The sequence below is a fragment of the Rhineura floridana genome, chromosome 15 (assembly GCF_030035675.1).
Source record: "Rhineura floridana isolate rRhiFlo1 chromosome 15, rRhiFlo1.hap2, whole genome shotgun sequence".
In the NCBI taxonomy this organism is placed as follows: Eukaryota; Metazoa; Chordata; class Lepidosauria; order Squamata; family Rhineuridae; genus Rhineura; species Rhineura floridana.
The window spans coordinates 26,708,732-26,721,687 of record NC_084494.1 but is presented as its reverse complement, the minus strand read 5'-3'; the positions used below and the strand labels follow the sequence as shown (position 1 = coordinate 26,721,687).

General features: G+C 48.2%; 1 protein-coding gene across 4 annotated transcripts in view; it reads left to right on the top strand.

Moving 5' to 3' along the window:
* Positions 1-7,028, top strand: part of LOC133370352 (retroviral integration site protein Fli-1 homolog) — a 48,264-nt gene extending 41,236 nt beyond the window's left edge. For 3 of the 4 annotated variants that reach the window (XM_061596542.1, XM_061596544.1, XM_061596541.1), the window contains 3 exons: positions 1,456-1,515; positions 2,865-2,912; positions 4,154-7,028. In XM_061596542.1, coding sequence (XP_061452526.1) covers positions 1,456-1,515; positions 2,865-2,912; positions 4,154-4,668 — 623 coding nt within the window. In that variant the 3' untranslated portion in view covers positions 4,669-7,028. The remainder of the gene's footprint in view (positions 1-1,455; positions 1,516-2,864; positions 2,913-4,153) is intronic. The other variant, XM_061596543.1, reaches the window with a different exon arrangement.
* The last annotated feature ends 5,928 nt before the right edge of the window (positions 7,029-12,956 follow it).

The window sequence follows — 12,956 nt, the reverse complement described above, 5'->3', positions numbered from 1 at the left end:
AAAGTGCTCTGTTTTGGTAATGCTCTCAGGAAGGACAATACAGGAGTAAAGTTAAGTGCTTCTCCTTAAAAGTGAAGTATGTACCCCTGAACTTTGCTCACTTTAAAACTCCTCTCAGTAGGACAGGAAGTAAATAGCATTAAGGAGTTTCCTAACTGTAGGGTTGCCACCTGTGCTATCGTTAACAATTACATGACATGAGTTCGATAGGCGTGTCATTCTATGCTAGGTGCAGCTGCACCAGTTGAACATCAGGAAAAACTACCTAACTGTCAGAGCAGTACTCCAATGGCACTAATAGGGTTGCCAGGCTCAGGGCCTGAGACTTATCCTGTATGTTTAGGAGAAGAGAAAGTCAGCCAAGTGCAGGTGTTCTTGCAACCCTGTAGTGGGAAAAACCACAAGGTGGAATTCTCCCTTCCCCCTGCACAACTTTGTGATTTTTCCCATTACAATGTTGCAAGAACACCTGCACTTGGCTGACTTTCTCTTCTCCTAAAGATACAGGATCAGTCTCAGGCCCTGAGCCTGGCAACCCTAGGCACCAATGATCTGGGGAGGTGTTGGGCTCTCCAGCACTGGAGGCATTCAAGAGGCAGCTGGACAGCCACCTGTTGGGTATGCTTTAAGTTGGGTTCCTGCATTGAACAGGGGATTGGACGTGATGGCCTTATAGGCCCCTTCCAACTCTTATGATTTTCTGAAATTCTGCCTCTCACACAGACTGGGAATACTGTGTACAGTTCTGGTTGCCACATCTCCTAAAAGATATTATAAAACCAGAAACAGAGTGGAAAAGGGCAAGCAAAAATGATAAGGAACCAGAGCAACTTACGAGGGAAGTTTTGTTTTGTTTGAGGCTTTTTAGTTTAGTTTTTAGTTTTAAGGGCAGGTGGGTCATGATGGAGATGTATAAAATTATACGTAGTGTGGAGAAGATAGAGAGTTTTCTCCCTTGGTCATAATATTAGAACGCCAAGCCATCCAGTGGAGCGGAAGGGCAGGAGATTCAGGACAGAAACTAGGAAGCCGTTCTTCACACAGTGCAGTTAAATGATGGAATTCACTTCCGTAAGAGGTGATGATGGCCACCAACTTGCGTGGCTTTAAAAGGGGTTTGGACAAATTTGTGAGGGATGGGACTATCAACGGCTACTATGATGGCTATAAGATGCCTCCAAGATCAGAGGCAGCATGTCCCAGAATACCAGTGGCTGCGGGACAACAGCAGGAGGAGGCTCTTGTGCTCACGTCCTGCTTGCTGGTTTCCCAGAGGCAGCTGGTTGGCCACCAGTGGTAATTAGGATGCTGGACTAGATGGGCCATTAGTCTGATCCAACATCTTCTTATGCTCTTATGACTTCTGTTGTGAGCCCTAGTTCAAGTGAGCAATTGCATATGAACATCTGCAGTTTTTGTTTCTTAATGTTTTCCCCCACACTTTCCACATTTAAGGTTCCCCACCACAGATCCAGAGTGTAGGCCGGACTCCTGATTCAACACGCGTTGCGCCAGGTACATTTTTGCACCCCACCCAGGAGGGATTTATGCCACTTGCTGCCTTAGTATTGCCAACTTTTTTATCATCAGCCTCTGTTCTTGTGTCTTTAACAAAAGATCTGCAGACATTACCAGGCGCTCATGTTTATCTCCATGCTGTCAAAAGCTTCACCTGCTGCTTTCAGTAGATAAAGTTCTTAAAGGCAGAAGAGCAGACTATGTTGCTCTTTTTCTGGTCAGTTGGCAACCATGTCTTCGACTAGTACCATGGGTTTTGTGGTGTGGAGACAGCATGCATATTCTTATAATGCTCTCAAACTAATGCATTTAGCTTCTGCAGATGGTGGGAAGGGACAAAGCAGGAATGTTAGTTGCAGTGTGTTGAAGAGAGAATTTTGGCAGGTGCATCTTGCCCTGTTAGAGTGCTTAAGGTGAGAGAGAATCTGCACTGGCTAAAATTCTGTGTTCTATATGAACATTAATGTTAGAGAAGGGACCTATCCTGGACTGCATGCTGGCACTGATGACATGGCTTTATTTAAATACATATTCTTTCATATCTCTAAGATAATAGTATTTTCCATTCATATTTCACCTTCACAACATTCTTACTTCTCCAGCTGGAGAATGTAGGCTGAGGAACAGAGATGTGTTCAAGGTCACAAAGTAAGACCATAGCTGGGCTGTAGGGTAGCCAACTTCAACAAACAAAAAAGCTGGCAACCAAATCAAGGTGGTGATTTGAACTTGGCTCCCAGTGCCATAGCATCAGTAGGACAGGGAATCTGTGGCCTTCCAGATGTTGTTGAACTCAAGCTCCCATCAGCTCCAACCAGCATGGCCAATGGTCAGGGATGATGCCAACTGAAATCCAGCAACATCGGAGGGGGGGGGGGAACGGGTTCCACGTCATTGTAGTAGAATATGCTGGCTCTTGAGTTGTTGGGGTAGAGGGAGGTCAAGCTCTTCCTGAGGTTGTCAAGGCTGGGTTTGGGCTGTAGAGCTTCAGACATCAGGTGTGGACTCACATGGCTGAATCCAGAATTAATATATTATCTGTCCCTGCAGATGGAATGCTAACATATCATGGCTGTAGCCTAGCCTTGGACAACAGGCTAGTTTTCTATAGGCAGAGACTTTTTTTTATGGAGGAACATTCTGCTGTGTGAGCTGCAACTTGAAGTCTGAAGTGGTACAGCCATCCTACAACTGTACCACTTCAGCTAAAGCTTGGACGGAGAGGCTCTCGGAAGAGCAGTGAAGCATTCCAGGTCATGGGAAGAGACAAAGCTACAGGCGGGGAGGGGGATCTATTAGATCATCTGACTCTAGCCCCTCTCTGATTCCCTTCTTGTTCTCACCAGATCCATACCAGGTCCTGGGACCCACTAGCAGCCGCTTGGCAAACCCAGGTGGGTCCAAATGTCTCTTATCTTGGGGGGCGGAGTTAGGGGTGGGTGCAGCAGGTTTAAGGAGGCTATATGCCTTTTCCTGCCACAGAGGTGCCATGATGGGGAAGGGAAGCTTCACCTGTTGAATTTCCTTCCACTGCTGTTTAAAGCCAGGAAAGATGGAGGGAGATAGCAGAGCCAGTAACTCCCACCAACTTAGTGAGCCATTTGCTACAGGGAAAGTTCAGGGAGAGGGGAATATGGGGGAGGCGATGATGTGCCATGTTCAAAAGCCCCATGTTCAAAAGCCCCACCTTGATCTGCCATAGGGATGGTCAACCTGCAGTCCTCCAGATGTTGCTGGACTCCAAGGGCATGTAAACACTGAGCGATAATGTGCATTCAGTGCCTGATACAAGCACCTTTTTTGGGTGCTATACACACGATGTCATCCCCATGTTGTCCCTGTGCCACACTATTTGTTGATCCAAAGCGCATTCTGCTGGACCGGTTATCATCCGTTTTGGGCCAAGAATGCACTTCTCGAGTGCTTGCCGCATACATGTGTCCGCAGGGAGCACTTTCTCAGATCACCTCCTATTGGGGCAGACCTGCTGATGATGCAGGGCTGTGCCACTCCCCATCACCATGTTTAATTTGTCTGTGTATGAAACAGGCAATAAAGCAATACAGGAACTTAGCCGCCTCTGTGTACCGATATATAGCCCTGTATTATCAGTAGATCAACACCCCAGGTTCCAGCCCCTTTCTTTCGAAAGGCTGCGATATTTTTTTTTTTTTAAAAAAGGTATGTGGAAACACTAATTGAGCGGAGTTTGAAAACACCCACCTGTGTGTACAGCCAACAGCGATAGTATCTGCCGCTTTAAATGACGCTTTTGGGCAAAGGTGTGTACAACTGCAAACCACTACATTGTGAAAAAAGACCGCTGTGCCTTTCAAAGGCTAGATCTGAACCCCTCGCAAGGCCCATCAGCCCCAGCCACCACGGTGAGCGGGTCACAGATGATGGGTGTTGTAGCGCAACAACATCCAAAGGGTGGCAGCTTACCCATTACTGGTCCACAACATCCACCTCCGACCTGCCCTCTCAGCCTGGTCAATCCAGTTGCCGATTAGGCTCACCAGCTCTTCCTCTCTTGCTCTGCTGGCCGTAAGGGGGCTGAAGCCAAGGTGAGATAACATGACCCGTTTCCCGCTCCGCCCCCGATGCTAACGCCCGCCCCTTGTCTTCCTGGCAGGCAGCGGGCAGATCCAGCTGTGGCAGTTCCTCCTGGAGCTGCTGTCGGACAGCGGCAACGCCAACTGCATCACCTGGGAGGGGACAAACGGCGAGTTTAAGATGACGGACCCCGACGAGGTTGCGCGGCGGTGGGGCGAGCGCAAGAGCAAGCCCAACATGAACTACGACAAGCTGAGCCGGGCGCTGCGCTACTACTATGACAAGAGCATTATGACCAAAGTCCACGGGAAGCGCTACGCCTACAAGTTCGACTTCCAGGGCATCAACCAGGCCCAGCAAGGGCAGCCGGGAGAGCCTGCCCTCTACAAGTACCACCACACGGACCTGCCCTACCTCCCGCCTTACCACCAGCAGAAGGTGGGCTTTGGCCTGGGCCATGCCACGCAGATGCCCACCTCCTCTGCTGGCTTCTTCGGGGCACCTTCCCCCTATTGGAATTCTACCGGCGGGAATCTCTACCAGAACCCCAATGTCCCAAGGCAACCAGGCAGCCACTTGAGCTCTTTCTTTTAGTCCCCTGATCGCTCGAGGGTTTTGGAGCTCCCCGAACTCCTGCGAAGCCAGCAGGTCCCATTGTTCAGACATCAGCCAGTTCCCAGGACCATGAAGTATCTGGTCACCAGGGGAGTGGTGATGGTGGTATGGAGTGCCCCACCACCAGGGGACACTTCTCTTCTTTGGCACTTACCACAAAGCCATCTAATGTTATCATTCACCACTAGGAGGCACCGAATTTAGCTGGAACCCCTAAAGAAGGGGTTAGGAAAGCCCGTAGCCCTCCAGTTGTTGTTGGACTACAACTCCCACCGTCCTTGACTCATTGGCCATGCTGGGTGGGGGTGATGGGAACTGGAGTCCAGCGACATCTGATAAAGGGCCACGGGTCCCCCTATCCTTGCCCTCCACAAAAGAACCTAAGATTATCCAGGACCTTAAATTTTCATGCACCATGAAGGAGGGCTTAGAGGTCGCAAGAGACATGGAGCTGCTGCTACTTGCTTAGTATCTTTTCACGGATGGCCGAAACCATTTTGCAGCCCGAGGCAAATAACAAGTCTGTGCTCTCCCTGCCATTCCATGTGCAGAGGCTGACTTAATTCTACATGGAACGATAGCACAGCATCCTCCGCTGTAGCCGAGAGCTGCAAGCTAACATAGGAGGAACAGCACAGGCCATGTGGTACCCACAGCCCAGTTATCCAACACCTGCTGCCACTCCTGAGGCAGCTGCCTCATTCTCCCTAATGGTAGGGCCAGCCCTTACATTTAGTAAAATGTAATGCAGGCATAGGGGAACCTTTTTCAGGGTGAGGGCCGCATTCCTTTCTGGACAAGCTTCTGAGGGCCACGCATCAGGGATGGGCAGGGACAGAGGCCCAAGTGGGCAGAGCAATGGATGTGCATATTACTTTACTTTTGTACAGCAGACCAGCTTCTCTGCTTATTTGTATTTGCTGCTCTGTCCTCCACCCAGGCAAGCAAGAGGTATGATCAGAGTTTGAGAACACATCCCAAGCCAGGCAAAAACTGTCAGAGTGCAAAGCAGGGCCAGTGAGGGGTGTGGCCTGGGGAAAGACCTGAGAGCCAAATAAAGATACATTTGGCCCACAGGCCTCAGGTTCCCCACCCCTGGCGTAATGCAGTTAGTGGCAACATTGGGCTGTGTGCATTTATCTGCCACCACTCACCAATGATAGGCCAGGGCCAGAGCTTGGCAAAGTTACTTTTTTTGAACTACAACTCCCCTCAACCCAATCCAGTGGCTATGCTGGCTGGGGCTGATGGGAGTTGTAGTTCAAAAAAAGTAACTTTGCCAAGCTCTGGCCGGGGCATTCCACAGCTTGGTACCATCACTTTTCAGCACTGTTTTTATCGGTAGTCTTCCACCTTTTCAGATCTGGTACCCCTGTATCCCAAGTGTACATTAAGGGATCCATTTCTTTTTCTTGTCATATATTTGTACAGCAGTCGTGCCATTATTGTGATCGGGCAAGCAGTGGAGGCTGGTTCATTAGGGCAAATGGGACGTTGCCCCACTCACCTCAATCTGCCCTCAGCTGCCTGGCTTCTTACTTATAGCCAGCCCAGGGGGTGGCCCTGGCTGTCAGCTTCTTCCTGCTTAGCCTCAGTGCTGCACTTGCAGAACTCAGCAAGGAGGAGGAAAGAAACAAAACTAGAACTGGTTGGCTTCGCATGTCATTGGCTGTGGCTCCATCTATCATTAGTTCTGGCTCCAGCTACCATCGGCCTCCCTGCCTTCCACCCCACCAGTTCCAATGGGCAGCGGCCACCTCTGGGGTCAAGCGTATTTGCTAGATGAGCAAAGTTACTGGAGAAAGAGCCACTGACATACCGTCACAACAGCAGCAGCTCCGTTTCCTCTTGCAATATCAATTTCTACTCTTATGTTTCAAAACCTTGGTGCGGTAACAGCTGTAACATTTTCCAATATGTTGGAAGTGGTTCAAAATGGTCTTTGCTCCAGATGCAGGTGTTTCCAGTGTATTTGCCTCCCTCTCCGGGGGGGGGGGGGAGCTGGCAATAGCAAGTGCCTATTGGCTAGCACTCATGCCATCACCAGTGTTGCTTTTGCCCTCTCAAGCCAGTCCTCTTTTTGCAACTGTTTTTAGTTTGTTTGCTTAGTGTTCATGATTTTAATTTGTTGGGTGGGTAAGGTAAAGTTTGAAAATGTATATTCCTATTTTTTAAAATGCATGTGTGCAGTTTTAAAATAAATATCCGGAGGTGAAAGGGGAAGAGCAGCATTGAATGCCAGTGCACTATTCCAGGTTGCCCAGAAGTACATGTATATCCTAAGATGCTGGGTATATATTGCACGAGAAAAATATACTGTGACATCCACAAAGAACTGTTCCAACTGTCTTTACCATTGTTTACCCTATCAAAACATTTATTCTTCTTCCATGAAATTTCAAGCCTCAAAGCACCATGGCTAGACATAACTCAGCAGAGTCAGTCTAGCCTGGCCTATTTTCCAGTCTCTTTCCAAAGACATTAGGAACATATATCAGTTTTCTATTACTTTGGTGATCCCAGAGCCCCTGGAGAACTATTGTCGTGGGAGGATGTGAGATAGTGAGCCTCGCTTTACAGAACAATAATGCAACTCTTGCATATAGGAGTTGAAAAATGAAAATGGACTGCCTTCAAGTCAATTCTGACTTATGGCGACCCTATGAATAGGGTTTTCATGGTAAGCGGTATTCAGAGGGGGTTTACCATTGCCTTCCTCTGAGGCTAAGAGACAGTGGCTGGCCCAAGGTCACCCAGTGAGCTTCATGGCTGTGTGGGAATTTGAACCCTGGTCTCCCAGGTCGTAGTCCAGCACCTTAACCACTATACCACACTGGCTCTCTCTATAGGAGTTACCACTTGGGATTCTTGGAGCTTCTTGTTTACACTGATCTTTTTCTCTTTTTAAAACAATGACTGCTCTGGGATGCTGGTGGGATTGATCACTGACTAAAGGGGGTGGAGTGGAAGGAAGACCTGACCTGACCTGCTCTCGTGACTTCAACAACTGCTTGTTCTATAAACATTAGCCAGTGATTTATACTTATTTCCATGATGTAAAAAACTTTCCCTGTTGCTTTCTTCTGGCCAAGCTGCTGCTGTTAAAGGCACAGAGGCTGACTTTCAAATTGACTGCCCTCCATGCAGGGACCAGTAGCCTTGTGTTAATTTCAGTGAACAGACATTGCTGCTTGCTGGTTGCAACAAGCAATTATTTTTGAATTCTGTATTTCCAAGATTCAGTCATACTTGTATAGTCTTTCGTGCTGAGGGAAGGCTGGGCGTGGAATCTATCAACCTTAGAAGGCCAAACTTGCAGTTTTTTCTTTTTTTTAAAGAACAAGTTTCTAGTCCTTAAAACTGACATCTCAAAGCCCACAGGGACTGATAGAAGTGGGATTTATTTGCTCCACACAGCTCCTTGAGTTGCATAAAACTACAGCTGCAATCCAATACATGCCTACTCAGAAATGCACTCCATTGGATTCAATGGGACTTACTCCCAGGTGTGTATTCAAATGCAGCCTGTCATGCTCCAATTAGACCCACTGAAATCAATGGACTTAAGTTAGTCATGTCCATTGATTGCAATGGGTCTCCTCTTAATATCACTCAGCTGGATGCAACCCTTGCATTTGGCTCCACAGTGGCAGAAACCAAATATAGGTTGCAACATAGGCAAATAGATGCAAATGCCACCATGTGCATAATTCAGGTCACATCATCTGGACTTCACTCCACAGTCCCATTTTTATTAGAGCCCAGACTACACTTTTGCACTAGAGGTTGACTAGTGGATGCGAGTGGTGGCTGTTGAATGGCAAAAAACTGAGAAGGATGGCTACCACTTTGAATAATCTTCTCTAACAAGGACTCTGTACAGCTGGAGATTGGAGGAGGAGCTTATTCAGGCTTCTTTATGTCTCCCATACCCTTCTTCTCTCTTGGAACTTCCTAACCTATCCCAGGTAGTTCTGCAGCAGAAAGGACCTCAAGGGAAGACAAACAGCCTATTAGAGAGGTTTAAGAAAACTACAGAGGGCACAACAGTAGTTGTCCCAGCTGTACTGATCCCATCAGACCATCATAAGGAGCAGTAATCAATATCCTGAATGTATGGATTATGTGGAACTGCTGCTCTGAATGAGTGCCCGTCACCCACAAAACATCTCGAAGCTGCTTTTAAACACACACACACGCACGCACGCACGCACGCACGCACGCACGTTATGGACTATAGTCATTCTCATGAATACATCCTCCTCCACAATACACTTTCTGTCTTGAAGAGCTCCATATCTTGTACTAATCTTCCATGTATTAAAAGCTATAATGTAGTGTAATCAATAAAGCTGTCTAGATTTGATGGGATGGGAGCTGTCATGTTCCAGGGAGGGGGAAAGATGCTATGAGTCAGAAGGAGGTAATACATAGTGTTTTGAGTGTTCAAGAGCATCACACACACATGCTTTCATGCATCCTTACATCAAGGCTAGGAAACCTGTGGCCCTCCAATGGTGGCAGGAGTTCATCATCTCTCAACATTGGCTATGCCGCCTGGGGCTGATAGCCACAGGTTCAGGTTCAGCAGCAACAGCAGCCTAGAAGGTAGGCTGTCAAAAGAGGGAAGGGGACAATGTGGTGTTAATAGCTTCCCTGTGGCTTTTCAAACTTGTTACTATGAACCATTTCTGGAGAGCCCCTACCGTGTGGGATGGATGGGTGTGATTTAGGGAAGCCAGCCTCATGGGTCAAATGCCAAGCCAAATTTTACCCATACGCTGGCAGTTCCTCACCTTGCCTTAACCGACTCAGGGACATGTTCCCTGTTATGCAAAGACAGGGGCATACAATTCAAACCAGCCTATGGATGAAGGTGTTGGGATGCCTTGCATGATCTGGCTAGGCCTTGTATGATTTATAACTCTACAAATCCTGGTGTCCACCTTCACAGTACAGCATTGTGGTAGTGATGGACAAGCTGCCTTTCCCGGAAACGTATCCACTACTACAGATTTCCTCACTGAGGAGTCCCCGATGGCCTCCCAAGAAGTATTCAGAACACAGGAAGACACAATGTACCCGAGATATGGGGAACCTTTGGCTCTCCAAAGATTGCTGAACTACAACTCCCATCAGCCCCAGAAAGCATGGCCAATGGGCAGGGATGATTGGAGCTGTAGTTCCGCAACCTCTGGAGGGCCAGAGTGTCTCCATAATTTCTATACTCTGACAGACCATTAGTCCACCTAGATCAGCATTCTACCCTGAGCTGCAGCAGCTCACCGGGGTTTCAAAAAGGTCTTCCCCAGACCGGCTGGAAATGCCAAGGATTGAACCTGGAACCTTCTACATGCAATGCAGCTGCTCTACACCAGCAGCTGGCAGAAGGTAGACTGGAATCTACTAGCACAGGGATGGGGAACCTGTGGTTCTCCAGATGTTGCTAGACTCCATCCTCTATCGTCTCTGGCCATGCTGGTTGGGGGCTAGTGGAGTCCAACATCTGGAAAGTCACAGGTTCTCTATCCCTGAACCAGTAGATCAAGTAATTTGCAGATGATCTTTAGTTGCTACTGATTCCCAAGTTTAAAAATGGCACAGAAAAAGAAATAAACTCATTACAATGGTTGAGCTTGTACTGATCACTCTGCTCAAGTTCAGTGTTTCTCACCTGTAAAATATGGTTATGAATTGGATACCTCTGTGGAGCTCTGCTGTCTCCTTTTAGAGTTTTGTGTTATAAAATCCCAGATATGTAGCTGCTCAGATGCAGATTTGAACTTGCATAGGCAGAAGGGGGTGCAGGAGGTAACTGACTTAACTCCCAAGCTGGTATAGCACAGTGGGGAGGAGAGCCTGGCTGGGAGTCCAGAGTCTCCGAGTTCAAATCCGCGCTTGTGTCTCCTGGGTGTCAAGGGGTAGTGGGTTTCCTCCATCAACAGGGAATAGATGACCTTTAAGGCACCCCTCCAACTCGTATGATTCTGTGAGATGCCATGGATGCCACAGAGCCTCTCCTCCGTAGGTTTAGCAACTTGGGAATCGCAAACTTGTCTGTGGGATAACCCTTTCAATATAAGAATCCTTGGGGCTTGGTGTTCGACATTGTATACCAGACAGCTGGTATAGCACAGTGGGGAGGAGAGCCTGGCTGGGAGTCCAGAGTCTGAGTTCAAATCCCCGCTCGTGTCTCCTGAGTGTGAAGGACCAGCTAAAGATCACCCCCACAGTGAGTGGCTCAGGGGTTATGTGCCCTGCCACCTGTGCAGCCGTGGGCAAGCTGCATAGTCCCAAGGAGCCCAGTTGTCCCCCAGCTGGCAGTTGCGGACAAGGGGCTGGCTTGTGCAGCTGTGGCAAGCTGAGCAGGCCCTAGCCAGCTGGGGAGGACTAGCCTCAGAGGGAGGCAATGATAAACCCCCTCTCAATACTGCTTACCATGAAAACCCTATTCATAGGGTCGCCATAAGTTGGGATCGACTTGAAGGCAGCCCATTTTCATTATTTTGCATTTGGCTCCACACAGCTGTCTAACATTATTTTGCAACTTGTCTCTGATGGACTTCTAGGTCCTAGTAAAAAACCCAGCACAGACCCCACAAGCCTGCAGTTTGCACATCCCTGCTCAACACCCGACTTCTCTCTCCCTAAATCTGAGGGATCACTGGAAGAGAGTTCCAAAACCATTTCCCTAAGGATATGCTGAGCCCAAAGAGAACCTCCCAACAGAGGCACATCATAACCTTTCATTCCCTCTTTTTCTTATTTATTTAATCAAGGGAACAGAGCAGCGTCTTCTCTAGCTCTGCAGCCAATGACTGTCCCCTCCCGCTTCCACCTCTGCTGGGGTCAAAGCACCCACCTTCCTCTGCTTCTCCCATCTGCTTCCTGCTCTTGTGCCCGAAGCCACGGCTGCTTTTCCTGTTTGTACAGCCCTAGGACAATGCAGACAGCTTGTCTAGCACATGCACAACCAGAGGCAGACAGAACAATGAGGGTTACGAAGCAGATGGGCCAGGCAATAACACAAGACGGGGGAGGGGTAGGCTACTTCCCTTCCCAAAAAAAAGGAGTACCTCTTCCCACTCCAAATGGCAGAATACATACACTTCAGGAGGCATCCCACTTTGTTGACGGGGAACAGTGCAAAAGGATGTGAGCCCCACCACAAGTGTGCCCCCCTGACTGATTACTTCTGAAGAAACTCGGCTCCCAACAACAAAAAAGGGCCCCACCTCTGGTTTGTGGAAATTGGCACCTCCACAGTATCAACAAGCAGAAGTCTGGTCTTAGGAACAGGTTCGGCTATTTGTCCATCTAACCCAGTATTACCTACTCTGATTGGCAGCAGCCTTGCAGGGTCTTAAGACAGGTGCCTCATAGCATCCCATCTTTTTTAAACTGGATATCCCAGGGATTGAACCTGGGGCTTTCCGCATACCATTATAAGGAGATAATGATGGCCACCAATGTGGATGGCTTTAAAAAGAGGATCTGTTGACCACTGTGAGGACAGAGTGCCGACTAGATGGGCCTTTGGGGTCTTCTTATGTGAAGTATGCACTCTACTACTAAGCTATGGTGCCCCCTGTTTCCCCTGATAAGCTTCAAAGAAACCCCAGGGTTTCTTAGAACAGTTTAAAAACCATTTCCCTTACAAGAAGAGCCACTGCCAGTCAGAACAGACAATATTGGGTTAGACTGACAAATAGGCTTACCTGGTAGAAGAAAAGTTCCCAGGGCTTTGAAGAAGGCTGTCCCTGAAGGGGAGAAGGTACACAGTTTGAGGAAGTGGGGGGGAATAGGGATAGAAGGTTAAAGTTGAATAAAATACAGGGAGGGGAGAATGTTCACCTTTAAACACTTCGCTTGCACGTTGAGCCTTTTGATAAAAATCTTTTTTTAAAAAAAGACAGTTTTCCCTGATGACAATGGTCCCTTTTGAGCTACCGCATCACAGAAATCATTCAATGTTCATTCGATGTTCAGTGTTCACATGCGGCTCTTCAGGTTCACACACACACCTATGACAACACCTACTCATGAGGCCTTCTGTGGTTGCAAAGTCTGACAACAGATTGTCAGACTCAAGACCATTTCATGGGGGCTGCTCCATCCTACCTAGCAGAGCCACAGGACTAGAGCTTTGGCAACTGATTATGGGACAAGAAGGAGTCTTACCAATCCAGGAAAGGAGGGCACTCCCTCCAGGAGGAAGGCCACCACAGCAGAAGCAGTTGTCCAGAGCTGAGAACGCAGTCTGGTAC